The sequence below is a fragment of the Daldinia childiae genome (assembly GCF_008694065.1).
Source record: "Daldinia childiae strain JS-1345 chromosome Unknown Scaffold3, whole genome shotgun sequence".
NCBI lineage: Eukaryota > Fungi > Ascomycota > Sordariomycetes > Xylariales > Hypoxylaceae > Daldinia > Daldinia childiae.
In genome coordinates this window covers 2,989,723-3,017,588 of record NW_022984644.1, presented here as the reverse complement: position 1 = coordinate 3,017,588, position 27,866 = coordinate 2,989,723, and the positions used below count along the sequence as shown (strand labels likewise).

The window sequence follows — 27,866 nt, the reverse complement described above, 5'->3', positions numbered from 1 at the left end:
TGTCTTCTCAGCCGTCACTTAGTTCCCTCATCTCTACGTCGTTACCATCGTCTCCAACGTCCAGTAAGTCTGTCATGGCAACTTCACGTTGCGGTAGTTCGAATTCCCCGAACATATTGCTAAAGGAGTCCCTAGCCTTTTCTTTGTGGTCGTTTTCTGCCGCAAAAATGAGATTTCGAGCGCGACGGATAGCTTCTTCCTCCACTTTACGCATAGTACCGCTTACGTGAACAACACGGAAGACGCATGGTTTCCCATTCCTAACTGGAACACTGTTCATGAAGGTGAGAGCGGCCCATACGAGGCGATATGATGATCGCGAAATACGCAAAATAAAGGTAGAGGTGGCGTGAGAGAAGTATTTAACTAGTAACGCCAACGTGAGCTGTGTATAAGTCGCGACGAGTTCACACTGCTGACTCACCTCCTAAGTTTCCGCCTTCGATAAGCCCCGAGCCGTAGTCTCCAAACAAACTTGCAACCTCGGCACGTATGCCCCTGAGGAGACCTGCGGGGTTGAGCTGGCCGACCGTAGGCTGGTTGATAACTACAACATCGGGGAGATCAGAGCGACTGCCAAGTTCATTCGGGTAGAGGATCTTCACGAGGAGGTAACGCTCCTTGATTCGGACCATTGTTTCTTAAGAAGCCATCCACTTTCGGGGTTCTCAGAATTTCCCAGTGTTATAGGAGCATGAGTGCAGTCAGGATACGCTCTAACACGTGATAATCGCGTTGCGCGGAAAAGATAAGTGAAGACTTGGGTCAAGAACATTAGCTACCTACGAAATAGGTAAAATTTCCGTTGTTGGGAGAAGCTTTATCTTATCGGAATTGTGTGGGGATTTTCAAGCTACGAAGCACACCCTAAAGCTTGATGCCATGGTACAGTGCAACGGGAACACTTTACAGTGGAGATTGTATGACATAATCCGTGAAATAAAGCCTGCTATTGATGTATTATATTGATGTATTACCTGTGGAAGTTACAGACTCATATGAGGTACCTGTTACTAATTTAGGTACTTATATGTATATGTTAAGATTTTATTTAGGAAGCAGCTTATAAACATCTATAATTGAATTATATTTTATAAATCTTTAAAATCATTATAAGCTTCCCCTTCTTTCAGTGAAAGATGAGCTGTTTGACTGAGTGAAAGCTGACATATTCTAGCCCCGCATTTGCACTGTACTAATGATGCTTCTCTCATACACAATACAGGTCCAAGATTCACTTACACCAAGAATCTTCATTTTATTTAGTTCAATTCAACATCCATTAGCATACACTCGAAGATTTCCCCAAGTTATAATTGGATTCAAATCTTAATCCAATTTCACAATTACTGAATCAGTCTACGGGAGCCATGTCTAATGCTACCTTACGGGTCGCATTACTGATCGTCTCTACGACAGCAGCTAGGGATCCATCAACCGATGCTTCTCAGGCAGCCCTAAGAAGCGTCCTTAAAGAGGAAGGGGATGGGCGTTGGGAGCTCGTTGATACTAAAATTGTTCCTGATGTTGTCCCTCAAATTCAACAACAGGTTATGTTATGGACGGACGTAGTTGCTGAGACTTTTAACCTCATACTTACAACTGGGGGGACGGGCTTTGCGGTGGCAGACAATACACCAGAGGTAAATGATATAAGTCGAGTGTATTATATAGTCAAGAAATGTAGCAGTTTTGCTGACTGAATTCAGGCTGTTTCGGCTCTGATTCATAAACCCGCGCCTGGACTTGTGCATGGCATGTTGACAGCTTCTTTAAACGTCACCCCATGTTAGTATACAACCCCTGGAACATATTATAAGATTATTAGCTAACCATATAAGTCGCCATGATGTCTCGTCCAGTTGCAGGTATCAGGAACCGATCAATTATCATAACCCTTCCGGGATCTCCAAAAGGTGCCCGAGAAAATCTACAGGCAGTTTTAAAAACACTACCACACGCATGTCTCCAGGCTGCGGGTATGGATTCTAGATCATTACATGTAGGTGGAATCAAGAAGCTTGAGGCAGAAGCTGGCATAAAATCTAGTGGAGGCCATTCACATTCTCACGATCATCATCACGCCCACGGGAATAACCATCCACCTAGCCATAATCATGGACATGGACATGGTCATAGCCACGGTCATGGTCATTTGGTTAGACATACGGCACCTAGCACGAATCCACTGTCCAACGATCCCAGCTTAGGCCCTAGCCGTAGGAACAGAGAATCCCCCTATCCGATGCTCTCGGTTGACGATGCCCTCAGCAAGATTAAGGACCACACACCATTGCCAGAAGCCGTTACGTTGAAAGTCGACAGATCGCTGCCCGGCCATGTATTAGCCGAAAATGTGCAAGCGAGGGAAAACGTCCCTGCTTTCAGAGCGAGTATTGTCGACGGTTATGCAGTGGTTGTACCTAGCGATGGGAACTTGAAAGGCGTTTTCCCCGTCGTCTCCGTGTCTCATGCCTCGCCGGGAGAAGTTCAGCCATTGAAGGAAGGGGAAATTGCTAGGATCACTACCGGAGCACCACTCCCTCCGGGGGCTACTTCCGTTATTATGGTAGAGGATACAATCTTGAAGACTATGACTGATGATGGCAAGGAAGAGAAGGAGGTAGAGATCCTAGCTGACAAAGTAAAAGAAGGAGAGAATATTCGAGAGGTTGGTAGCGATATCAAGACAGGGACAGTTATTCTCAGTAAGGGCGAGCAGATCTCGGCAGTTGGTGGCGAAATAGGTCTCCTTGCTGCTGTCGGCGTTGCCGAAGTGAAGGCCTACCGTAAGCCAGTCATAGGAGTCTTATCTACTGGGGACGAAATCGTTCAGCACGATCGGCCTGGAGATTTACGACTGGGAGAAGTACGCGATACCAACAGGATCACTTTGATGACCGCTGCGAAGGAGTGTGGTTATGAGGTTGTTGATCTAGGGATTACTGCAGATAAACCCGGTACCCTGGAAGAGACATTAAGAGACGCATTACGGCGCGTTGATTTCATCATTACTACAGGAGGAGTCTCAATGGGCGAGCTCGACTTGTTGAAGCCAACAATCGAAAGGTCACTAGGTGGGACAATCCATTTTGGCCGCGTCGCAATGAAACCAGGCAAACCAACGACGTTTGCTACCGTTCCCGTAAAGGACAACTCTGGCGAACGAGTCACAAAAGTCATATTTTCTTTACCTGGCAACCCAGCCTCTGCCATCGTCACATTCCATCTCTTCGTCCTACCTTCTCTCCACCAGATGTCGGGTATCTCACCGGCCGGCCTGACAAGGGTCCCCGTAAGACTCGTACACGACTTTGTTTTAGACAAGACGCGGCCCGAGTATCATCGCGCAATCGTCTCTGTGGGTAAAGACGGAAATCTGCTTGCTGCCAGCACGGGAGGTCAACGAAGTTCTAAGGTTGGTAGTCTTAGAGGCGCCAATTGCTTATTGTGCATGCCAAGCGGCAAGGAGCCTCTCAAGAAAGGGTCGAAGGTCGATGCGCTTCTAATGGGCGGCATTCGGAGCGAGTTATAAATTCTAGTCTTTTTTTATATACTAACCGCGATACTTTAAAGGGGGACTTTAGAACTTAATACGGATAACAAACAGTATTATTCAAGATCATATCCGTTCGGATTACCTATATAAAATTTCTACCATTATAGGTACCTAATATATCACTTACAATTCGCCTAACGCTACCTAATTTATCGCATCCACCTAGAAGGCTAGAACGCAAACTCATACGCAAGTGGGTTTGGTTTGTCTGCAATCGCGTTTGATTAGGGCTGCCCCCATTCGTAGCCCCATCGTCGCCCCATCTTACAAATTCTTAGTCGTATAATTAAATACAACAACGCAAAAATTTCAACAGCCGAGATTCATCTCTCACACGGCTCCATCATAGTACGGGCTTGTGGTTTAGTGGTATAATACTCCCTTAGCATGGGAGTGGTCCGGGGTTCGATTCCCCGCGAGTCCATCTTTAGAGGTTAGATTCCTCTTGTACCTTATATTTTTCTTCATTTTTATTAGCACCCACACGAGGTGGTGGTGTTGGCAATTCTTTTCTCGCGTGAAAATTTTCTAATCTTTGCCTTGTTCTTTTTTCCCTCTTTCATCTAATGGCCAAGTTACTGTCGAATGATAACTCAAATTGCTGTATCGCAATTGATAAAAAATTTTTTTTCTCTGTTGCTATACAACAACAATGCCTCGTTCTAGTCAACCAAGAACAGCCCCTAACATTATAGAAGAGAGAAAAATGCATGAATTATTATCTACCTACGTAATTATCGCTAGATCATATACCTTGCTGCTCCAAATTCGATAAATGCGGTCGTCGAATATCCAATCTATCGACGCATAAGATCGTAACATCATTACCTCGTGTGTAGTAGTCCTGTTCCCCTTTCTATCCCAACTTGACCTTGATATGATAAATACTAAAAGAAAATATGCCAATCTATATACCCAATGCCCTAATAACCTAATCTCTATGCAAGTAAAAATTAATAAAGAACAAGAGATCATATGCGCTTCTGACTCCTTCGTGGAAATGATAATGTTCGAAATGCATTACTCCGATATAGCAGGACAGATTTCTGTTTCCTCACTTCGCAAATCCGGCCGGCTTTTACTCACCATCGTACTGTTCTTGACCATAACGGTACGTACATGCTTCCTTGGTACCCAGAGGAGTTGTATAATCCCGATTACTGCGACGCCAGAGCAGCTAAACCAAGCAGCCGCGGAACCACCAGCACTGTAGATGATACCTACTAGTGGCGGGGATACGGTTCGAGCTAAACAGCAAGCAGACATAGCTAATCCGTTGACCTTCCCAAGCACGAGTGGAGACGGCGTGGCATCTTTCAACAGAATGAGAGCGCAGGGAATAACAATGATACCGAAGAGGCTCTGTAGGATCATGGAGAAATAAATTCCGGGGGATACAAGTGAAGGGGGCAAAGCAGATAAGAAAGGCATGACCACGTATGCTAGAGGATAGAAAACGATGTTGATGAGAAACGACTTCCATACTCCGATCTTGTCTACGAAAATCGGGAATATGAACCCCTGAATGAGCAGACCGAGGATCCCATTAACAGACAAGTAGATTCCTACGTCGTGGACAGTGTACCCCAAGCCACCGATCAAATCAAGTTGGCCTGGAGCCGCCGCTGGCCTATCTAAGAGATGCGTAGGTAGAAGGGTATTGAACGCCATCTGATGGTATGAAACTAGGACGAGTGCGATGGTTACCATTATGATGGTGAAATTGAAGGCCCGGCCATTAAACCCCTCGTTCTGCTTCGGGGAGCTAGGAAGAAGCTTGATCGAACGCACGGTCCCAAAAGACGACCTCCTCAGATCGAAGTTCTGCTCGACTGGCACCGGAAGACTTTCCTCGATAAATACCGGTCTATCGCTTGCGGCGCACGAGTGGCTCCGAGCGGATGATCTTCGATCCTTGGGACGGCGGTGGAGCGGAGTACGCTCATCGACGACATCGTCATCGTCTTCGAAGACGGTTTCAAGATAGGTAGTCTTTCCGTGTCGCGGATTAGTTTCCTCGAGGAAAAGTATCCCCTGTATAATAGCCAACACGATGACGATGACCGACACGAGATTCGGCAGTAGATAAGGGTATCGTCCGAAGATGCCATCGGCGGGAAATAGCGAGGGATAGAATACCGCCGGCTGGGCTAGAAATCCTCCCATGGCGGATCCGATAATCCCGCCTAGAGTCCAGACGAAGGGCTGGGTGGCGTAGGCTTTGGGCTCGTGCTCCGGCATCTTGACCATTTCCGCAACCATCGTTTGCATTACCTGCAGTCGGTGTAAGTTAGGTACCTAACCTAATTATTCAAGCCATGATATGAAATGTAAAAATGCCGATATAGACCAGGTAATTAAATAAGACGAAAAAGGAGGAAGAAAATACCCAAATTTCAACGAATAACTAACTACCTGTAAAAAGGCTTCACTTACGGCAACATTCCCATTCAAGGCGCCGCCGATAAATCTAGCCAATAGCGCTACCCAGTACTTAGTCGCCAGGCCGAAGATGAGACTGGAAATGGCGACGCCGCCGAGCCCGAAGAGCACGACCGGCTTCCTACCGTACCTGTCCGAGAGCGCGCCCCAGCCGATGGCGGTCAGGGCCTCGGCGACGGCGTACGCCGAGACCAGGAGGCCGGCGTAGAAGGAGGCGTCGGTGTCGTCGCCGCCGTGCAGGTCCTGCACCATCACGTACGTGTACGCGAGGATGGAGTTGAAGGCGATTGGCTCCGAGAACCGACATATTGCTGTTTTTGGGGGTTGCGACTGGTCAGGATAAAATGTCGGAGGAATTGTTTGGTAGGTAGATAGGTAGGTAAGGTAGGTAAGGTAGGTAAGGTAGGTATAGGTAGGTATAGGTAGGTTGGGTTACGCACCAAGGATCGTGAGCTGCTTGGTAGGAAAGGCATGTGAAGATGAATCCTGCACCCTATCCGAAGTCATGATTTGTTCGGTCTAACTAGTCCAATCTAGACTCTTTGCTTTGCTTGCTTGCGTGCTGCTTGGTTGCTTGCTGCTAACTGCTAACTGCTAGCCACGATCGATGATATCCAATGAGACACCAAGACTCGGCTCAGCTCTAGTCTAAAATCTCCGAGAGGATTTTCTTCTTCTTCTACTACTTCTACTACTACTACCTCTCTAATAGGTAGATCCAGTCGTTGGAGAAGATTGCTGATCGCACCCAGCTTGAAGAAGGTAGGTAGCTCGGTCAGGAGGGTATGTTAGGTACCTAACATATATGCGCGCGCGCGTGTGTGTTTTCTTTTGTTCCGCCGCTGGTTGCTTGTGCGGGGAAAGGATGGCGCTTGCGAGGTCGGCCTGTCTGAGGGGACCGCTTCGTCGATCACTGACTGATTCTTTGGAGTTTACTCGGCAGAACATCCTTGCAATATATTTGACTGGTATAAATTGGATGTGAAGTTGCTATGTCACGCTGATGAGAGGTAATGGTGTGGACCTTATTAAGTTGAGTAGCGAGTAAATAGTTAGATGTGATAGTGAGAAGCTCAAGGTATAGAGTAGCCTACTTATTTGAGTATAAGTTCATATAGTTACGAGATCATATTGATACATAAATGAGTTTTAGGCCCGTGCACCGCTTCCTGTTAGCTACCCCTTTTATTTCGGCGGCCAACGTATTAGCGGTAAAGTGATGAGCTTCCCCTTTCGTATTATATATTCTTTGTGTGTATGATAATATAATTTCATGAGTGAAGCTATATAAGTAGCGTATACATAATGCCCGGGTCAAATGGGTAATGAAGTATAACCCCTATTCTTTACATCAGGATTCATACAGATGCGACTCATCAGCTAGATCAAGTAGAAAATAACCTGTATGAAAAAGTCGCGTAAATCATATACTGCCAATAATATAACGACCAGACCTATTATACAGAGTACTAAAACATGTGGTTTCGACGTCACAACCAGTGGTGCCATACCTTATACCCACTCCCCCTTTTCCGGGTATCGTTGGACTTATCGTTAGACAAGCGGACCAATGATAATATACTTTACAGGACTGAAGACAGTCTTAATATCGGAATTATCCCTATAATGATTTCATAGCCAGCCTTTATTCCTCCTATTAAACGGTTTCTTAGTAGGTACACAGTTGAAGAGGTATGTCTTACCAGTTATCGTCCCTACCGAAACTGTCCAAATGATTCAGATACGCTTTGCCATTCGCACTATCGCCAAACCGCACAAAGTGGAATGAGATGTGATTTTTATCCAACTTCTGCTCCTGGAGTCCCTTGTTTAGCCGCTCTATCGGCCGTTCGACGCGGTAGGCGACCTCTTGGTCATCGCCCCAGTCACCATCCGTAAAAACGTATATGCTCGTCGGCTTATTCGCGAAGAGGTTGAAATTCACGCCTGATTTCCGGATTGGTAAGTAAGGGATGAGCACACTGTCAACGAGCTGCCCGAAACCGGGCTCGATCAGTCCGAGCTCGCGGCGGTAGCTGTGATACGCCACTATGTCGGCCGATTTTTTGGTTCACCGCCTGCGATGTAGGCATGTTGGGTTGGATGCGAAGGAGAATTCTATATTGTGTTCTTCTAACTCCCTAATTAGACGAAGAAGCGCGAGGGATGTCCTCTCGATCGACTGCGCGTACTTCTCCATGGTCGTGGAATCATTGAAGAAGAAGATGTGATGCCGGCCGGGTACATTACTCTTGAGGCCATCCACGAGCTCGTTAATTTCTATATCGATAGCGTCCCGAGGTCTTCTTGCACTAAAGCCAGAGGTAGATTGTAATTTCGCGATGTGCTCTCCTAACGCTGTGAGACACAGGCCTCGCTCGGGCTCCATCGGCAATATATCCGAAGGTAGTGTATCAAGCGGCAGGCGATGATTTTGATCGTTTGGGAGGTCAAAAATCTCATTTAACAGAGTTTTCAGTTGCTTAGCATTGTAGTGGTTATTGGCGTTGAGTAGCAGCATGTGCTTCTCAATCATGTCGATGGCACGGGGCGTGATACTATCTCCAACGGATTGATAATGATTGCGAATGCTTGTATGCATTTCGTCAACTACATGTAAACACAGCCTACACCATCGTAGAAACAAGCCTCATAATCACTTCCGCGGGATGCCTTAATAGTCTGGTGATAGCTTCTCCGTTGTTCGTTGTACTTGGCTTTCTCTCCCTGGGGCCCCCTTTTACCCACGCGTAAGCATCGCCCAAGACGGCACCGAAGGAGAATATGCCGGCTTTAGTGTTGATCATGTTTAGAGCGTTCTCCCGACATGAGGATGTATGACTACATTCGGGTGAACTTATCCCTTGTTAGGATATGAGGATAGAGCGTGGCCCGAGGAGGACGTACTATATAGTTGGTTCCCAAGATTGACTACTCACTATCATTCTTGGTCAGGACGAACTGATAGCGGGTCAAGTCAGATTGAAGGCTGTACAGCAAGCCAACCACCAGGGAACATATGAGGAGGAGGAAAAGGGTGAGAAGGATCGGGGTCAACTTGTCTCTAGAGATGATCTGGTGGAAGAGGTGCAAAAGCTCCTAGCCGCAGTTACAATTAAACGAGAATATATTTCCTAAACCACTTCTAACATGTTGACGAAGTAAGGACTCTTAGCAATTCCTAGCTAATAAAATATTGCTTAATATAATAGTATCGCTTTCTATGACATACTCACGAAGCTTTGCCACACTGCTGATCGTATCACGAATCTCGTCAGGGGCTTCAGAGGGATAAGGGTTTGAAAGCATTATCTGATATATATAATTTAGTTTTCAACTATCAAGTCTTTCAAAAATATCTCGTATGAGTTCAACTGGTCAGAGTAGGGCGCCTATCCCCAGAATAATCCGATTGGCCTCCCAATTGCTGTGTTGGCAGGTCCCATTACCCAGACCGGGGTATTTCAGCTCAGCACCTCGATTTTTCCACGGTAAATAAAAGTTGAACGTGTTAATATACTACGACGTTGGGGTAGATTTTCGATGAGAAATATATCATGAATGACACAGTTTCAGAACCCTTTTCAGCCTTGTATACATCACTTCGTCTTTGTAAAGACAAAAAATATATCCGAGTCTTGGATTTTGGTGGGAGCTCGCAACTACACCAATCCGGCAGCTCCGATGCTAGCCAGAATCATCCATATGAGTTACGCTGCCAGTTACGAGTCGTCGATCTTGACGAGAATCCACGCCCGAAATTTATTGCCCTATCATATGTCTGGGGTCAGGTGTCATCTAAGGAGCCGCGGACGATAAGGTGCGGTAGGCACTCGAAAATTATAACAGACAATTGCTGGGAAGCATTGAGTCAACTGCGCGATTCTCCTGACCCTGATCGGAATATTGATGGGTCTATAACTCTGTGGGTTGATGCAATTTGCATTAACCAAGCCGATGAAGAAGAGAAGCTCCACCAGATTCGGTTGATGGGTGATATATACTCGCAGGCTGCCTCCGTTTGCGTCTGGCTCGGTCCTGGAACACTACAATCTGACAAAGTCATGGACTACTTGGAGGTAGCTGGTTTTCAGAACTATATTGTTGGAGATGATAGAGCCCTTCGGCAGGGAATATCACCATTGACATATTGGCAACTAGCTTTTAAAATATTCTACAACTGCAATATTCAAGGTTTCCTCCACCCCCGTAATAAGCCAGGTAAGTCTCACGAACCTGGGCCAAAGATTATATTTGTGAGAGAGGATTTGACTTGTTTGGGTAGATCGTCTCTTGAATTTCCTTATAGTTGGAGACCGGTATCTACCTTCGCGTGATTTTATGGATGAGATATTTGGCAGACCTTGGGTCAGTCGCATTTGGACTTTGCAAGAAACTCTTCTTGCATCTAGGATAAGAATTAGATGTGGTACTAAGTCCTTAGATTGGAGTCATATGCTGTACGCCTTGACCTGGTTTTCCTACGTTCTCGAAGCATGCAGGACAAGAGGTTGGCATAATCTGGGTTTACCCTGGGATGGTGTTGTGGACACAACCGGTTTCGAAAGATGGCAGGGACTCGCCGAATTATGGATGAAAATCCATGAATCTCCCTCCCTAGCCGGTGATATCAGTGATCACTCAATAACCACTAGCTACGCGGACTCGAGGATGATGGCGGATTACCGGATTACCATAGCAAAGATCATTCTAATCTACCAGGTCGTTCTCGGGTCCATCTTATGGGTTATATTCCTTCCCTTATTGCTCATTTATTGCATTTACAAGATTGTACACTTTTTGTTCACCATCCTCTGGCTCGTAGTTAACGCAAAAGCTAGCATTCGCAAATATCGAGAAGCTTGGGTTCACACTCGCTACTACGTATTCTCAACCTTGTCATCCCAGCTGCTAACATACTCAGAGAGGCATTCTCTCCCTACTGAACAATTACCAGATGCTAGTACTACTCTAGGCGCCGATTTAGTACGGGAAATATGGCAACGTGCGGCGACTGATCCCAGGGACAAATCCCACGGAGTGCATTCGGTACTCCGTAAGCTTGGCGTCAAAGTCGCCGATCCGACTCCAGGAACGCACTGCCACGACCTCTATAGAGAACTTTTTATAGCACTTCTACGATGGACAAAGGACTCGAAGATATTATTGTGTGCATCAGGGCCTAAGTTAGCTGATCAACCCTCTTGGGTCCCAGACTGGAACTTTGGAAGAAAGCGGCAATGGTTCAACTCGAAATACGCCGAGATTGGAAGTGATTATACTGATGTAATGCAACTCCCCTCCGAGCTGTTCGATATGAGTCTTCTGGGTCAACGAGGATATGCCGGTACCAAAACTTCTGGTTTATGTCATATCAACGAGGATCTCATGGTCTTATATATTCAGGGGATTGTGATTGGGACAATCCTTTGGGCGAGTGACGGTTTTAAAGAAACCGCCAATGAATATACTACCATAGCAGACGACACTCACTTGCGGAATATTTCTATTTTCCGAGACTTCTATACGTGCCCAAGCCAGTCATTATCAGTCCCACCCGGGACACTTTTCAGAGCCTTTGACGGAAGTAACTCGTCGATATTTTGGACAATACAAACAATGAGTAGTCTCCCTTCAAACGTGATTCTATCGGCATTAAAAAAGGAGGGTTCTGTACAACTTTTCTATTTTTGGAAACTATGCCATGAGCTTGCTGTCACTCGGAGGTCATTGTTTAGGAGCTCTTCTGTTGTGCCGTCCCGGGAGACAAACCTTTACGGGCATTGCCCGCAGACTACCCAGGTCGGGGATATTCTCGTTATCCTCGAGGGAGTCGACTTTCCTGCCGTTCTACGGAAACAAGACGAGAGTCAATATAGACTGGTGGGGTTTGCTATGGTTGACGATTTCAAAGTAATGGACGGTCGTGTATGGGCTGAGATGGCAAGTGAAGGCGTAGAAGGGTTCGAGATCGCTTAATTCGTGGACATGTTTTATTAGTGATGCCAGTTTCGTCTGCTGACCATATCATGAGAACTACTCTTTTTACAGCGTTATGTACGAATCATCATATGAACGGCGCCCATAGAATTTGTGTCACCAATATTACGCCATATGATTCGCAAGGAACCAAAAGCCACCAAAGCGTATGCAATATACTATATGTTTTTTTAGCATTTTGACGTTTTGGCGGTTTTCTGTTTATCGCCTGCCGTCTTTCTGCCGTCCGCCACCCGAGAATAAACGATCGAGATCATATAGTTACAACTCCAATGGGAATAGATATCTTATATACTACAATTTAGATGAGCGGCTACCTTATCTATAACCTATCGGTTTTGCACATTGCATGCTAATTGGAGTCGCGGCTTTAGATTAGCTACCTACTTATAATATTAAGATACACAGATCCTTCTCGTAAAAGCGGCAGGCAAATGCATGTATAAGCCCTTGGCTTGTGCTGGTATCGGAATGAATGCCAGCACACAAGAAATGGCATGACAATGCAACTTGACAATAACTATTAATCTTTAGCTTATCTCATTATAAATGTCATTCATCCTCACCCTCTGCCTTTTACTTAGTTCAGCACTTCTAATATACAAGTCTAGAAGCCTTTGGTAAAGTATAGACAGAATGACTCTTGTTAAGATAGGATACCATCATCCTCTTGACTTTGATATATTCTACAATGTAATCGACGGGGAACTTTCATTAACCCAGAGTAATGTCCGTTACGGCATAAATCCTATTACTTTGGAGAAAAACCCGTCGGTTCCAATAAGTTCGTTATACGATGTCAACCGAGCTGTTGAAGCAGCCGGGAGAGCAGCGAAATCGTGGGCCGAGGTCCCCTGGGACAAACGTGTGAGCGCAATCAGAGAATATGCCAGTGCCATCGAAGATCAAGCCGAAGACTTTGTCCGGATCCTAATGAAGGAGACTGGCAAGCCCGTAAGTATATTTCCAGTGCAAGATCCGAGCGAGCCCCTTGCCTACCGTATACGTATACGAGCTTATTTTGTATTGATAGATCAATTTGGCTCGACGCGAAATTAGTACATGTGTTCAAACTCTCAGGGGATTCTGCCAGCTATCCCTTCCTAGCGAAGTCATCGAAGACTCCGAAGGACGCAAAGTTGTTACTCGATACACACCTGTTGGTGTTGTGGTCGGGATTATCCCTTGGAATTTTCCTGTTCAAGTCTCATGTATGAAGATGACGCCTGCTATACTGACCGGTAACGCCTATATATGGAAACCATCTCCCTATACGCCTTATTGCAGCCTTAAGTTTGCCGAATTGGGTCAACGCTTTTTTCCTCCTGGTGTGCTCCAAGCCTTGAGTGGGGATGGCGATTTGGGACCTGTAAGTGGCATTTAACACCTGATAATTATTCCCCCCCTATACCATAGATTATCCTCTGGAGAATCTGTTTCGAGCTCCAGAAAGCATGCATTGACTTCGAGCACCGCAGTTACTAACCGAACATCCGAATATTCAAATGGTGAGCTTTACCGGTAGTACTTTGGTGGAAAAAAAGGTGATGGAATCCTGTAGCAAGACAGTGAAGCGAGTGGTACTGGAATTAGGCGGTAATGATCCAGCTATCGTTTGTGCCAACGTCGATCCTACCTCTGTGGCGATAAAAATCGCCTCTGTCGCTTTCTCGCACTCGGGCCAGCTATGCGTAGCGACGAAACGAATTTACGTCCACGAAGCAGTTTATGACGCGGTTCTAGCTGCGATGGTCGAGTTTGTGAAAACCTTGAAGTTGGGCTCCGGCGAGGACGCTTATACAGGGCCAATATCCAATATAGATCACTTTGAGTATGTCAAGGACTTACTCGCGAATGTCGAAAGCTCAAAGCTTACGGTCGAAACGGGGAGCACGAAGCCCCTATCCGATATGAACGGTTACTACATTATCCCAACAATCATGGATAACCCACCAGAGGACGCACGGGTTGTTATAGAAGAGCAGTTTGGTGAGTTACATCGCAGATAAATGACCTAAATACTAGTACTAATCTGATTCCCATGTATAATAGCGCCTGTTCTTCCCCTGATGAAATGGTCAGATGAAGCCGATGTCATTTCCAGGGCTAACAACACCAACATGGGCCTTGGTGCATCGGTGTGGAGTCGAGATATGGACCAAGCTGAGCGTTTGGGGAAGCAGCTTCAGGCTGGTAATATTTGGATTAACACACACGCTGAGATCCAAACTACTACCCCATTTTCAAGTCACAAGCAGAGCGGACTCGGAATTTCTATGGCAGTCGATGGCCTTAAAGCATGTTGCAATGTACAGAGCATATACACTCGCCTAGCCGATAGCACCACATAACGATAGAGCGGCTATCATAGGCAAGAGAAGGATCATACCCATTAGTTATCTTATTTCCCATCTGAGAATTGGGTTATTTTTGCGAGTAGAAAGTAGTAACATAACATCGCAGAACCATGATATAATCTTCTATGAATAACTCTTAGGTGATATTTTTGTTACTAGAGATATCGAATTGTCGCTACAGGACAGTGTGAAAGGCCCTTAGGTAAGAGTTTACGACGAAGTAGAGCCTCTTGATAGACATCATATTAGATAGACTGGTATAATACTTGTAAGGGCAGTTTCGGTAACTTGACTTGATTTCTAACTAACAGGTTCCCATAAAGCCGGTATACTAAGAATAATAGGAGAACTAGCCAAGATTATAATCACAACCAAAACATTAGCCATTCTAGTAATTAGAACCCATACTATAGATTTTCCTGAAGTAAAGGAGCTCGGTTTCACTATAATCTTTATAATATATAAAACTCAACACAGCTCATACCCAGCGCTATACCGAAAGCTACGAATATATGGCAATAGAATGAATATATGGCACTAGCACGAAATCCAATGCAACCAAACGTGTCGAGCTATAATTAGGCAATTGCCAGCGAATGGAGCCGTGCATAAACGGGACGCTCTCTCTTACGTCTGTCCTCGTATTAATATAAAATACTTGCGCTTCTCGACGCATGGATACCTACCTAGGTACCTACATATTATCCGGTAAGGCTAGATTCTTAACTTACCCAGTACCTAGCTAACCTACCTACGTACGTAAACGCCCGACTGCGACGTCGCATTTCCCGACCTTACGACATTATTTATACCTAGTTGAACGCTTTATCCCTCCTAGGTAACGTGCCATGACATACATGTAGCTTCGTGTCCCATGTGGTTTTATCGATACGAATATAGAGCTTTTATAGAGTTAACCTTTTTTCATATAAATGCGCTCGCACCTTCACGTTTATTCATAACTTAAGGTATTTACTTACTCTTCCGTATCTTTGGAATAACCGTGATCGATAACTGTACTGCGTACTTAATACTTTCGAATCAAATCAGTCCTTTCACCTCACCAGTATATTAACTTATATAACTACGCCACGGCTATGCGAGCCTTCACAGCATTACTCGTCGGCCCGGCCGTCACTCTCGCAGCAGCCATCATACCGCGCGCTGGGTCCGTCCCAGAGGGTCCCGTACGTAAAATCCAATACATTACCTACAGCTAGCTAGTTAGATGTCTGTCTGTCTGTCTCGGTACTAATTCTCACAAGTGGACTGCCGGCGTCTGGAGAATGCCCACCGAAGACAACACATTTTTCAACGGCGACGCCATCAACGCCAGCGGCGGAAAGTTCTACGTCAACAAGAACACGTCCGCCTATTGTCCCGGGGACGTACAAAACCTCGACTGCTCTCTTTACCCCGGGTCCAAGACCGTATTCACAGGCGGCAACAACACTTTATTCCTAAACGTTGGAGTTCCGGGCGGACAGCAAGGTAAGAGAGACATTTATATATATATACTTACCTACCTACCTACCTACCTATATATTTAGTATCCACGCTTCAACGTTTGAGAAAGCTAAACCACACCCCGTAGTCTATATCGCAGAAGATGGCTCGCTGTCATACACTATACCGCATTCCGGGGCGCTGCCCGAGGGATCCGTTTCTACCGGCTTCGAGAGACAGCGCAGCGAGTCGTTTGGAGCCCCTGTAGTGTTAGGAAACGCCGGACAGTTCTGGCTGATGTGCCCGGTTAGCGAGGGCGAGCCAAGAGAGAGAACGTATCAGATGTACGTTGGTCACGGACCCGAGGGCTGCTTAAATACTGGGGTAAGGACTTATACGTCCTCTGGACCGGATGCTTGGGAATACGCATGATCGACCTATGATTGGTGAATACTCAGACTATGGATAAAGGAGAAACCCTAGGAGAGAGCACCTAGCGAGCCATCACTAGGCCAAACTATGTTGTAGATAGTCAAGAAAGCACGTTCACCACCTGATACTACATAACTCAAACGTATGCATTTAGTCTCCGAGTGGCAGGTAAGTGAAGTTCAAAGTTAGAAATTTTATTAGAATGATACCGTGGGCATTTACGTGCCAACATTCGTATTACGAATAATACCGAAGACTAGATTTCGTAGGAATATATCACTCAAAGCTATAAAGCGGGTTTAACCTATGAACTAACATGAGTATATCAGAGGCGATATGTACCTAAGGTATTGAATTTTACTCCAGTTTGCCTGCATCTACCTCCTTTGTTTCTTAGCTTTACTGCTCTGTCGCTGCTGTCTATCAGTCGCATCGGTGTCTGTTTTCCGCTTTTTGCGCCTCTCCTCAAGCAGCTGTTTCATTCCCGGCGTAGCCTTGTATCGCGGGTTCGAAGGATCAATAGCGAATTCATGGCTATCAAAGACAGCCTTAAATCGATCGTCTTCAACGTCCATCTCGAATCCTTCTTGGAGACCACCATGGTCTTCCACTTCCTTCTTTCTTTTCTTGTGCTTCTTAGATTTCTGCTTTTCCGCGCGAGAAATTTCATTCATGTCGAAATGATCGAGATGCTCAGCAGCATCCTTGGAATCCTCCGCCATGAGTCGCTCCAATTGGGCCTTCTGAGCAGCATTCTCGGCTGCTTGAGCTTCTTTTGCTTCTCGCCTCTTGCGGCGTTCCTCCTTCTTTTCGGTATGCTTTGACTTTTTAACGGGTTCATCGGTTGTAAAAAAGGGATCATCAAAACCGAGGTCATTTTGAGGTTTCTCGGCCTCATCATCATCATCTGTTTGGTCAGAACCTTCATCACGCTTCGTTACAACCTTCTCCTTCTTCCGAGCTTTCCTTTCTCGCTCTTTGCGCATGTACTTTTCGATCGTAGTCTCTTCGGTATCCGGCTCTTTCTTCTTTTTACCATCATCCATCAACGCAGCAGAGAATGTGACTTGCATATCTCCAACCGGTCCAGATTTAGAAGGCCGTGTTAACGGCTCGGAGCCTAGACCGAGAGCTTCACGTAGCTTCTTTGCTTTCAACTCCCTTTTCGTCAATTTCGGTTGATCATCAGCTACTTCGGCCTGGTCCTCCTCTCCTTCACTCTGAGCATCCTCGTCGTCACTATTATCGCTTGCGAGATAAGCGCGCAGATCATTCTCTTCGATTTCTGCGCGACTACCACTGAATGCCCGCTTGATATCCTCTCTCCTAGTCGTCTCCTCGGGGTGTATATCCCAAGTGAGTTTAACTTTAGAATGTTGTAAGGCATCAGTTGTGAACTCGGTTGGTTTATAATCAGGCGATATGGAATCGCACTGATCCCTCGGCTCATCATCAAATGTGACATCGTCAGGTATAAATCGCAAGTCCATAAAATTCGAAGATGACTGGTATTCTGTGCCATCTGTTGCAGCGTAGATCTTCTCTGCTGTCGCCGTATCAGAGCATACCATGACGGCATAATAGTAGCGCAACCGGTCCAGTTGGTACGCTCGAAGTGCATCACTGTCAAAATCTTGATCATCGCCTTCCTGAAGGATGTCGTTTTTTATCTTTTCGTCATCTTCCTCGTCGTCGCCACTATCTTCGGAGTCAGACTCAGATTCTTCGTCCTGGGACTCGGAAGCTTTCTTGAAGATCTCCCTGGGAGGCCCTTCCAACTCTTCCCGTTGCATCCTCTCCTTGCCAAACTCGCTCGGGTAGATAGAAACTCGCTCGATCCGTCCGCCTTTGGGTACAAAACTAGAGAAGAGAGCTAGTAAATCGGCAGACTTTATATAATCCCAATCTAGATTAACGATCGCTATCCGTTTCGTGACCTCTCCAGTTTCGACGTCTGCTTGAGCGTCGCGCAACCTTTGCATACTTCCGGATGTAGTTACTTCGGCCTCCTCATCCTCTTCGTTTTTGTCTTCTTCGTCATCCGAGCCGGATTCAGAAGAGGAGAATCCACCACCACGAGCCGCGTCATATTTGGTATTGGCCTTTTCAAGTTCGCGCTCGACAACACGATCTTCATCCACTTCTGCACCCTCGTCATCCTCGGCCTCGTATATGTTTTGCAGGGCTTTCTTTTTATTATCCGACTTCAAATTGCGGCCGTATTTATCGACTTTGGCACTCGCAACGAAATCATCATCCTTTAGCATACGTGAGAAGCGTTTGTCTATAGTAGTCTTGGTTCGACTCTTCGAGGGTAGGCGGAAACGAGGGTCGGATTCGAAGTTGGCGAATCGAGAGTCACCCGTAGCAGATGGGGCATCTTGCTTCTTAGACTGTTTTTTAGGCATATTGAATCGATTGGCCCTTAGTATGAGCACTACTATATCTTTTCAATTAACTGATTATAGGTTTGCGCATGTAAAGTTGCAAGTTGTCGCAAATAGTGGGACAATTGAAAATTTTAGTGGGTCTAGAATTCGTCCGGTCTTTTTCTCTTGTTATGGAAGGCGGTGAATGATGAGTTCCATTCTTACCGCCCACGTTATAGATTAGAGTTAGGTAATTGCATAAATAGTTGCACAATGTTACACGACCACACGACATGGGTATATATATGCATTACTTTAGGTTATATGGACATAACTACACGTATTATGTAACTAACTGTTATAAGTGCGGGTGCGGGTAACTTTTATTCTCCTTGAAACATCTTTGATGCCCCTCCGTCACTCACCAACGTCTCCTCCTTATCCACAAACAGGATACTCAATACCGTATTCTATACAGTGCATAATTATCTGTTGTAAATTATAACTTGTAACCTAGTGGGGGAGGGGCACCGTTGCATCTGATAGGCCTGTTAGTATCCTATCACCACATCAGCTTAGAAGGTCTTCGTTACCAGGTGTGACCATTCATAAATCGTATTGAGAAAGCTGCTTTTAGTCTTGATTTGCTCGTTATGATCATTAGGGGGGCTGATGCAAGCCAAGACTTCAGCTTGAAGGCCGTTTCCCGGGTCCCACCAAGGACTTTCGTCACCCCTCCACGACATAAGAGCTGTGATTCAAACTTGACCGCAACGGTTGTTCTTGGATACAGATTTGTATACAAACCGTAGCTAAATCTTGGATTAGTGTAGCCTATTTATCTTAAGTACCTACCTAACCCAGCTGATTTAAATCTTCTAAGCCATTGTCTATTTCCTTTTCTATGAAGTCTACCTAGATATCTAGATTCCTCACCACCTTTTTGCCAAGTCATCATTTGACCTACATATTACTTACAACCCAATCATATCCAACATATCCAACATGGAGCAATTTCTGCAAAAGGCAGAAGATGCTTTTAAAGATGTGAAGGAAGCCTTAAAGGGAAACAGTGAAGAACATTCCCAGCAGGATGATGGAGGCGCCGTTGAGCAACAAGCGCCCAGCAACTATCGTTTCCAGTCTTTTGCACCTCAGACTACTGGCTCTGTCAAGTGGTATGTCGATGGAGCATCATACTTCTACGCCGTATCTTTAGCTCTTGAAGGTATGTGATATTAAATTAAAGCCTAGTATACTACCGTGAACAGCTCAGTTAATTTAAAACATAGAGGCTAGAGAAAGCGTGTATATTCTAGACTGGTGGCTGAGCCCGGAGCTCTACCTTCGTCGACCTCCTTCGCGTAATCAGCAGTACCGCCTCGATAACATGCTGCGGGCAGCTGCTGAGAGAGGCGTTGAAATACGCATTATCGTATACAAGGAGGTCACTCAGGCCCTAACCCGTATGTTCTCCCTTGACTAAGCTTTTATCACTAACTACGAGATCGGCTAACCTATTGGACCACCACTAGTGGACTCTGCGGTGAGTATCTATATTATATCTAAGACTTATGTAACTTACTGATTATTCTCGTTAGCATACCAAACATGCCCTGGAGGCCCTACATCCCAATATTAAAGTGTTTAGACACCCCGATCATCTGCCGACAGACCGGTCGAAGCTTGAGACAGCCTTTGCCGATTTGTCTTTGGAAAACCTCAAGTTAAATGATTTTCGCTTGTCCAAGGTCTCCGGAGATGCACTGAAGGAACTTTACGGTTCATTTGGTGACACTGTCCTGTACTGGGCCCATCACGAGAAGTTATGTCTCGTCGATCGACGCATCGCCTTCATGGGTGGTCTCGATATGTGTACGTGGAACATCCAAGCCCCTAAATTAGTGCTAACATATCTCCAGGCTTTGGAAGATACGATACAAACAGTGAGTTTATCCTATGGTACTTATATTGATGCCTCGGCTTGCTGAAAACGAATAGGTCACCCTATTGCCGATGCTCACCCCGGTAATTTAGACGCAATTGTCTTCCCCGGTCAAGATTTTAACAATGCTCGTGTCTACGACTTTGAAGGTGTAGACAACTGGGATCACAACCAACGTGAGTTCATTATATACTAATCAATTCGGTCAAATATTCTAACCGAAACAGTCGACCGAACGAAGAACTCAAGGATGGGTTGGTCTGATATTGCCATTTCCCTCAAAGGCCCTATCGTGCACAGTCTCATCGACCACTTTACAGACCGATGGTAAGCGCCTATGAAAAATTTATAAAACATAACTAACGTGGTCTTAGGAACTTCATATACAGTGAGAAATATACCAAGAAAGATACGGGCAAGTATCAGAGGATCGTGGTTGGCGGCTCTGCCGAAAGGTCCCGTGGAGAACAACACCATGGTATGTTCGATGACTTCCAGGGCCACTTTAATCGCGGTATAAGACGGCTTGTGGGCGAAGGAGGCGAAGAAGAGCACCGCAGCCGAGGTGGTGACAACTATGACAATTCTGGTGGTATTAAGATCCAGCTTTGCAGAAGGTAAGACTATGCTCTCTCCTATGAATGGTTATAGTTGGGTCATGCAATATTGACTATCTTAAAGTTGCTGCGATTGGTCCGCCGGCCACCCAACGGAACACTCCATTGCCAATGCGTACATTAACGCTATTGAAAATGCCGAGCACTTTGTCTATATTGAGAACCAGGTAAGCTCTTGAATCGAGCAGTGCTTTTTATTAGTTATCTAACACGAGTCAGTTCTTCATCACAGCTACATCTGATGAACAGCGTCCGGTTGAGAACAAGATAGGTGCCACGATTGTATCACGCATTGTCCGCGCCCATAACAACAGGGAGGACTTCCGCGTCATTGTGCTGATGCCAGCCGTGCCTGCGTTTGCCGGTGACTTGAAGGCCGACGGTGCCCTCGGAACCCGTGCTATTATGGAATTCGTACGTAACACTGAATCCTTCTATCCTGTCTCAAGAGTCCGAACCCCATAGTCGACTAGATTGAGTGGTTGGCTATTATACCCCGGGACATCTGTAACGCCCTGAAACTATTTAAGAAAAGCAACCGCTAACTCAACATTACAGCAATACAACAGTATCAACCGCGGTGGCCACAGCATCATCGAGTCCCTACAACAACAGGGCGTGGATGATTGGCGCCGTTACATCGGCTTCTACAACCTACGTAATTACGACCGTATCAACCTATCTTCTACTCTAAGACAAGCCGAACAAGACAGCGGTGTGTCCTACGAAGACGCCCGTCGCGAACACGACGACAGGGAGCAGGGCTACCGCTACGGCGATGAAAATAGGAGAGGCGACGATGGCAGCTACGACCGTTACCAATCCGCCGCCTCCAAAGTCGACGACAGCACCTGGGACACCGTGTCCAGCTGCTACATGGAAGGCGGTACCGACATCCGCGACGTCCCGTGGAACGGCAGCGAAGAGGACGAGATAAACGCGTTCGTGTCCGAGGAGCTATACATCCACAGCAAGGTCCTCATCGCCGACGACCGCCTCGTGATCTGCGGCTCAGCCAACCTCAACGACCGCAGCCAACTCGGGACGCACGACTCCGAAATCGCCGTCGTAATCGAAGACCAGGAGCCTGTCGAAAGCAGCATGAACGGGCGCCCGTTCAGCGCGTCCCGCTTCGCGACGTCGCTGCGCCGCCAGCTCTACCGCAAGCACCTCGGCCTCCTACCCGACCAGCGCTGGGACGAGCCCAACGCCAACTGGACGCCCGTGGACCGGGACCCGCAGCAGTACGACTGGGGGTCGCCGTCGGACAGGCTAGTCGAAGACCCGATGAGCGAGGACTTCTGGCGGCTGTGGACGGAGACGGCGCGCACCAACACCGAGGTCTTCAGCAAGGTGTTTCACCCCGTGCCGAACGACCAAGTGCGTACCTGGGAGCAATACGACGACTTCTTCAGCCGCCACTTTACGATCCCCGGCGGCGAGGAAGAGAACGAGCGCAGGCACAGGCGCGAGGAGGAGGAGGAGGGGCAGAGCAAGGCCGAGTACGGACACGTCGTGCGCGAGGAGTTCCCCGGTGGCGTTTCCGAGGTCAAGGATTGGCTAAGCCGTGTCCGCGGCACCTTGGTTGAGATGCCTCTTGAGTTTTTGATCGAAGTCGAGGACCTCGCGAAGAACGGACTTAGTCTAAATGCTTTCACAGATCAGATCTACACTTAAGATGTACCCGATCGGACAATTATATAGATTGCGCCCTGAATAGGGGGTTTAGCTATAGAAAGACGAGCTCATCTTGCTGTCTGCCTGCTTTTTCATCTACCTAGATACCTAGGTAGGCAACTCTGAAAATAATAACCTGCGTTGAGTTACGATATCATCATCATGCTAGACTTCTTAATGATTATAATTGGCATTGTTATTCATAAAATCCTACATAAGCATTAAACATAGAGATAACCCGATCATCTAAAACCAAGACGTAGCAGATTAATATCAAAATAGTAAAGGGATATTATTATGAGGATGCATTTGTCTCTGCTGTCATGATAGAAACACAAGAGAGTTCGGTCTATCCTGACCACTCTCGTCTTTTCACCCTCAGCTGCTCCGCCCCGCCACCCCTCCATTTCGTTTCCGTAGTCCCAAAGCTTCGTGACGTGACGTGCCGTAGCTTTCTATACTAATGTAGAACGTATCCATAACCAAGACACCATATGTAGAAAAAATGACGATGGGCAATTGTATGGGTCGCCTGTTCAAGCGCGAGGACACAAGAGAGTAGTATACAGAAACTCCCGCTGGGTGAATATCAACTCCAGTAACCCATGTCTTCCCAAATGCCAATGCTTCAAATCTTTATTTCCCCGCCTGAAAAATGCTTATTCAGTCCTTCTTCCCATTAGCTGTGTTACCAAGGAGACCCTCCTTTATTTCTTTGATAGGAAGGTTGTCTTCTAGGCGGAAGTGGCCACGGTTCCTCCGGATTCGTCCCCGGAACCATGAGGCACATCCAAGACCAATTCCTGCTATGCAGCCGAAGGAGAGATACGGATGCTCGGTAAAGGTGACTCGTATGTCGAAGAAGATCTTTTCGAAACTCGAAATCGTGAGCTTGGGTTTAATTAGCGGGGGAGACGCAGTGACCTTCGAGATGGTCTCTAGGATCGATACACGCGAGGGGACGATGGGGCTGCCCGTGATGGTCATATCCCAATATCGTCGGTTCTATAATTAAGTTAATACAATATAACGAAACGATCATTCAGGTCTAAACTTACGTCCTCATCGTTTATGATCACCCGCTCACCATCCTTAATATCGATACCATAAGTGGTTCGAATCCACCGTTGCCAAAAGACACCATCTACCCAGGCAAATGTAACCTCTTTACGGTCAGACATGTCCATACTGATGCGGATACTTTTAGCGGCTCGCAGAGCCCTTTGGTCATTGCGGTCTTCCGCCTCCTCGAGGCGGAGCTGCTTAGCGTCACGAAGGTTCTGTCGCTCTAGCTGGAATAACTGTATTTGCTTGTCCATCCACTCGTTTGCGGCACGCTTCATTTCGCGCTTGGCGCTTAAGAAGGTCTCCTGGTCTTCCCTATTTAGGATTCCTAGGACAACGATCTTTCCATCCATGATTTCACGGGCATTCGAGGCGGTAAGCTCTGGGACGATAGGCAGCCAGACAGACTTCATCCAAGTAAGAACCAGATGAGTATCGCGCATTTCTCTAGGCGTCAAGGGTGTGTAATACGTAGGTCGCCCTTCTCGCGAGACAAGCAATCTAGGCCAGGTCGTAATTTTGTATCTATCGTAGAGTACGGGGTCTTTTGTTTTAACCAGCTTAGCGTGACCGATCAGACTGAGGGGCAATCTCTCAAGGGCCATGAAGTCTTCGGCTGTAGTGGCGTGATCGTAGAAATAGACGAAGATAACATCCTCTTTCTCTTCGAGGGCCTTGAAAGACGAGGCATCAACATCCTGAACGCCAGTGCAAATATCCAAAGCCTTTTCGGCATACTGAAGGAAATCGCCAAGACCACGCAAGCCATTGTATTCAACACGCTCGCCCCCTCTAAAGAATAGAATACTAGGGTAACCTCGAAGATGAACGTCCTTGCATAGCCTAGATTCCACATCGCAGTTGACCTCACCGATATTAAGTTTACCCTGCATCTCCTTAGCTAGCTGCTGCCAATTTGCAGCCATAGCTTGGCAATGGTGACACCAAGGAGCATAGAATTTGATAAACCACGGCTCTTGGGTCATTGTTACAAGAGTCTGAAAGCTTTCGGCCGTCAGGGATACGGAAATCCCTTGCTGATTGGGAGTCTTGGTCGGCTTGGATGGTTTCACGCTGTCCACTTTCACCGGCGTAGACTTAGTCGCAGGAGTAGCATCGTCGGATTCGCCCTTCGTAGACTTCTCAACCTTCTCAGCAGTTCCTTCAGTCTCGGATGATCCTTCGGGAAACGATTTTGCACCGGGTTTAGGCAGCGAAAGCTCCTTAGGGCGAGTACCAGGCTTTTCCTTCTCGAGCGCGCCCTCAATCATTTTCGAGATGACAGTTATATCTTTACCACCATTGACACGGTCAGCGACCTCGCCATCTTTGAAAATTCGGGTCTCGGGCCATGTAGTGATCTCATGCTTTGAACATAGATCGCCATAAGCCACACAGTTTAGCTCAGCAAATCGGATATCGTAAAACTTCTCGAAGGAAGTTGCAGCGGATCCTGATTCCGGGTCGCTCGGGGCTTTGGAAGTGTAGTAGTATTCGTACAAAGTCTGATAGGTCGGCGCATAATCTATACAGTGAATACAAAACGGACTATTAAATGGTAAGTAAATGGCTAAGATATACTACAGAGTAACACTGAAGGGACATATCATTATCGGAAAATAATGTATGGAATCCCGAAGCCGAAGCCAAAGCCAAAGCCTAGTAATAAAAATGTCTTACCTGTAATATTTGACAACCAAGAATTTTGAAAGTTTCAGCTCCTTATCGATGGTATCGGGGGTTAATTCGAGCAATGGAGGTACTCTCTTGCCATTAAAATATGTATTCTCTCGGTCGGGACTATCACTTGTCTCTGAACCAATTGCTTGCGCAGTGCCGAGGACGGCAGCGCTGAGGAACAGCGCGAGAGAGGCGAGCCTCATGGCTAATAGGGTGCGATTTGTTGTCGCGAATAACGAGCGTATTAATGATTAAACAACCAATGATAGCAGAGAAAGCGTCGACGTAGGAGAGAAAAGTCGTCGCGTCAATCGAATATTGATTAAGATAGCCAAGCGCGCGACTCAGCACAAAAGGTTGAGAAGGGACTGAAGTTGTTGGCAAGGAGCTTTTTCCGGTCTAGTGTTTGGAGAAAGGGGCAACGAAGAGAGAGTCGCGCGTTACCGGCTCCAGTACATCGGAATATGTCCAGTGGGAAGAAAATTAACAAGGAATGAAAAGAGAATAGGAAAAAAGAAAGCAGATGATTATTTCTGCAGAATTAAAAGCCAACCCGGAGCAAAAATATAAAAGAGATTCATTCAAGAGGCTCGAGGTCACTAATAGTCGTCTGTATCACTTCTATGGTTAAGATGATAAAAAAGTACGTAAGTTGGGAAGGATGCGAAAATTGGATTGTTGAAACAAGACTATCACTTTACCTTTTCCATAAGGCCAGAAAACAGTGCACCGCCTTCTGCTGTCTCTTGGTGTTATTGACTGTGTGGAGAGTTTAAAGTGAGTATCACGTAGTACCTAAACAGCCGTACTAGGCCAACTCATGGTCAGAGGCAAACAAGAGCTACCTTGCTAGTACTTTTCCTAATTAGTTATACAGTGTGTCTTAACCTTATCAAGAGTCTCCACACGACCCCTTACAGCAATAGCGATACTTGAAAAGGACACCACTAACAAAAGTGTGCTTAGCCACGATGAGATGATATAGGTATCTATTACCTATGTATACCATGTGGCTGATGCAAGGTGGCATATCCGGTCTTAACTCAGGAATGTACCTACCTACTATGTTCTATTCATAGGTACATAATATTTATAGACAGATATGTATACCATTTTAACTTCATAAATTAAAAAATAACTTGGTTCTATTCAATATAGCGTAACATATTGAAATTCTCTCTTCACCATCCAGATCTCACATGGCTTAACAGATGCTAAATAAAGTCTCGTATTTAGTAATATGTTGTGCTATGCACATAATTCAAAGTAGTGGACATTTACGACGATCAATCGGTTGCCAAGCTACGCCATCGCGACATTAGCCATGAAGCATTAAACACAAATCAGCCCGTCCGCGTCAGCCCTGTGAGATTGTTTTACGCTTGAAACTTGATTAATATTAACATCGGCTTTCTGCATATTTTTCGAACATTGAACTCTCTAGCCTTGGCATTTTCGTAGGTATAGCCTCCGCTACAGCTGATGTTTATATACCATTTAGCCCGTCCTTTAGAAGGGATCTTGATAATCGCGTTGCACTTCACTGATACAACGTAGTCCCCATCTACCCCCGTTTTTCGACATGCCGGAGCCTTCAGCAAAGCGCCGTCGTTTAAGTAATACAGAAGGGGATAACACTACGAAAAGGTCCAATGAGATACCAGCATCACTTTCACACCCAATTAGTCCACCAAGGAAAAGGAGAACTCACGAGTGTAAACTCGTTGAGTCTCCATTTAAGCTTACCACTATTAGGGACCTTTCGGAAGAGTCAAATATCGGAGCCGTCTCCCTCCATGATCTTCTCGGCGATCCACTAATAGCTGAGTGCTGGGAGTTCAACTACTTACACGATGTGGACTTTCTTATGAGCCATTTTGATGAGGATACAAGGTCGCTCGTTAAAGTTCATATCGTACACGGGTTCTGGAAGAGAGAGGATACTAATAGGTTGTCGCTTGAGGTAAGCTTACTCCCATCTTCTGTAATGCTGTGCGCACTACGTTTAAAGTACAGGTTACACAGTACCTTGTGAGACTACCTAATATGTACGGATGAGCTGGTCACCTATAAGTCATGATGTTGCGAGTGATGATACGATGAAAAGAGTTGGTATTATATTAACATATTGAAAGAAAGCATACTATAAAAACTTACGAATACTCCCCCTTAACTTTCAACTTGAATCCAACTACCGTAGAAGCATTGTGATGTGTTGTATAACTAGTTTTAATAGCCATATGCCAACCCCGTTTGAATAATCTAGAATACTTATAA

At 46.1% G+C, this 27,866-nt stretch overlaps 9 protein-coding genes across 9 annotated transcripts; 4 read left to right on the top strand and 5 right to left on the bottom strand.

The window, feature by feature from the left end:
* Window positions 1-7: 7 nt before the first annotated feature.
* Window positions 8-635, bottom strand: GL218_03539 (Ribonucleases P/MRP protein subunit POP5; the record flags this gene model as incomplete). Its single annotated transcript, XM_033580103.1, has 2 exons — window positions 8-366; window positions 425-635. 2 exons carry the CDS (start codon window positions 633-635, stop codon window positions 8-10), a joined length of 570 nt encoding a protein of 189 aa, XP_033436314.1.
* A 735-nt stretch (window positions 636-1,370) lies between these two features.
* GL218_03538 (Gephyrin) lies at window positions 1,371-3,535 on the top strand (the record flags this gene model as incomplete). Its single annotated transcript, XM_033580102.1, has 3 exons — window positions 1,371-1,643; window positions 1,710-1,788; window positions 1,842-3,535. 3 exons carry the CDS (start codon window positions 1,371-1,373, stop codon window positions 3,533-3,535), a joined length of 2,046 nt encoding a protein of 681 aa, XP_033436315.1.
* Window positions 3,536-4,579: 1,044 nt separating this feature from the next.
* On the bottom strand, window positions 4,580-6,508 carry GL218_03537 (uncharacterized protein; the record flags this gene model as incomplete). The annotated part of the gene is made up of 3 exons (XM_033580101.1): window positions 4,580-5,833; window positions 5,996-6,312; window positions 6,442-6,508. The coding sequence occupies 3 exons, from the start codon at window positions 6,506-6,508 to the stop codon at window positions 4,580-4,582; spliced, it is 1,638 nt and encodes a 545-aa protein (XP_033436312.1).
* Window positions 6,509-7,555: 1,047 nt separating this feature from the next.
* GL218_03536 (putative serine threonine protein kinase protein) lies at window positions 7,556-8,537 on the bottom strand (the record flags this gene model as incomplete). Its single annotated transcript, XM_033580100.1, has 3 exons — window positions 7,556-7,622; window positions 7,705-8,037; window positions 8,194-8,537. 3 exons carry the CDS (start codon window positions 8,535-8,537, stop codon window positions 7,556-7,558), a joined length of 744 nt encoding a protein of 247 aa, XP_033437636.1.
* Window positions 8,538-9,558: 1,021 nt separating this feature from the next.
* Window positions 9,559-14,352, top strand: GL218_03535 (Phenylacetaldehyde dehydrogenase; the record flags this gene model as incomplete). The annotated part of the gene is made up of 5 exons (XM_033580099.1): window positions 9,559-10,222; window positions 12,657-12,955; window positions 13,035-13,370; window positions 13,480-13,990; window positions 14,054-14,352. 5 exons carry the CDS (start codon window positions 9,559-9,561, stop codon window positions 14,350-14,352), a joined length of 2,109 nt encoding a protein of 702 aa, XP_033437633.1.
* A 1,103-nt stretch (window positions 14,353-15,455) lies between these two features.
* Window positions 15,456-16,236, top strand: GL218_03534 (uncharacterized protein; the record flags this gene model as incomplete). The annotated part of the gene is made up of 3 exons (XM_033580098.1): window positions 15,456-15,545; window positions 15,624-15,849; window positions 15,953-16,236. 3 exons carry the CDS (start codon window positions 15,456-15,458, stop codon window positions 16,234-16,236), a joined length of 600 nt encoding a protein of 199 aa, XP_033437634.1.
* A 377-nt stretch (window positions 16,237-16,613) lies between these two features.
* GL218_03533 (Pre-rRNA-processing protein ESF1) lies at window positions 16,614-18,644 on the bottom strand (the record flags this gene model as incomplete). Its single annotated transcript, XM_033580097.1, has 1 exon — window positions 16,614-18,644. The coding sequence occupies one exon, from the start codon at window positions 18,642-18,644 to the stop codon at window positions 16,614-16,616; it is 2,031 nt and encodes a 676-aa protein (XP_033436308.1).
* A 966-nt stretch (window positions 18,645-19,610) lies between these two features.
* Window positions 19,611-22,844, top strand: GL218_03532 (Phospholipase D1; the record flags this gene model as incomplete). The annotated part of the gene is made up of 11 exons (XM_033580096.1): window positions 19,611-19,833; window positions 19,898-20,071; window positions 20,141-20,151; window positions 20,207-20,480; window positions 20,528-20,551; window positions 20,607-20,726; window positions 20,778-20,877; window positions 20,925-21,167; window positions 21,232-21,334; window positions 21,387-21,581; window positions 21,726-22,844. 11 exons carry the CDS (start codon window positions 19,611-19,613, stop codon window positions 22,842-22,844), a joined length of 2,586 nt encoding a protein of 861 aa, XP_033437632.1.
* A 663-nt stretch (window positions 22,845-23,507) lies between these two features.
* On the bottom strand, window positions 23,508-25,792 carry GL218_03531 (uncharacterized protein; the record flags this gene model as incomplete). The annotated part of the gene is made up of 3 exons (XM_033580095.1): window positions 23,508-23,849; window positions 23,903-25,457; window positions 25,590-25,792. The coding sequence occupies 3 exons, from the start codon at window positions 25,790-25,792 to the stop codon at window positions 23,508-23,510; spliced, it is 2,100 nt and encodes a 699-aa protein (XP_033436306.1).
* Window positions 25,793-27,866: the final 2,074 nt, after the last annotated feature.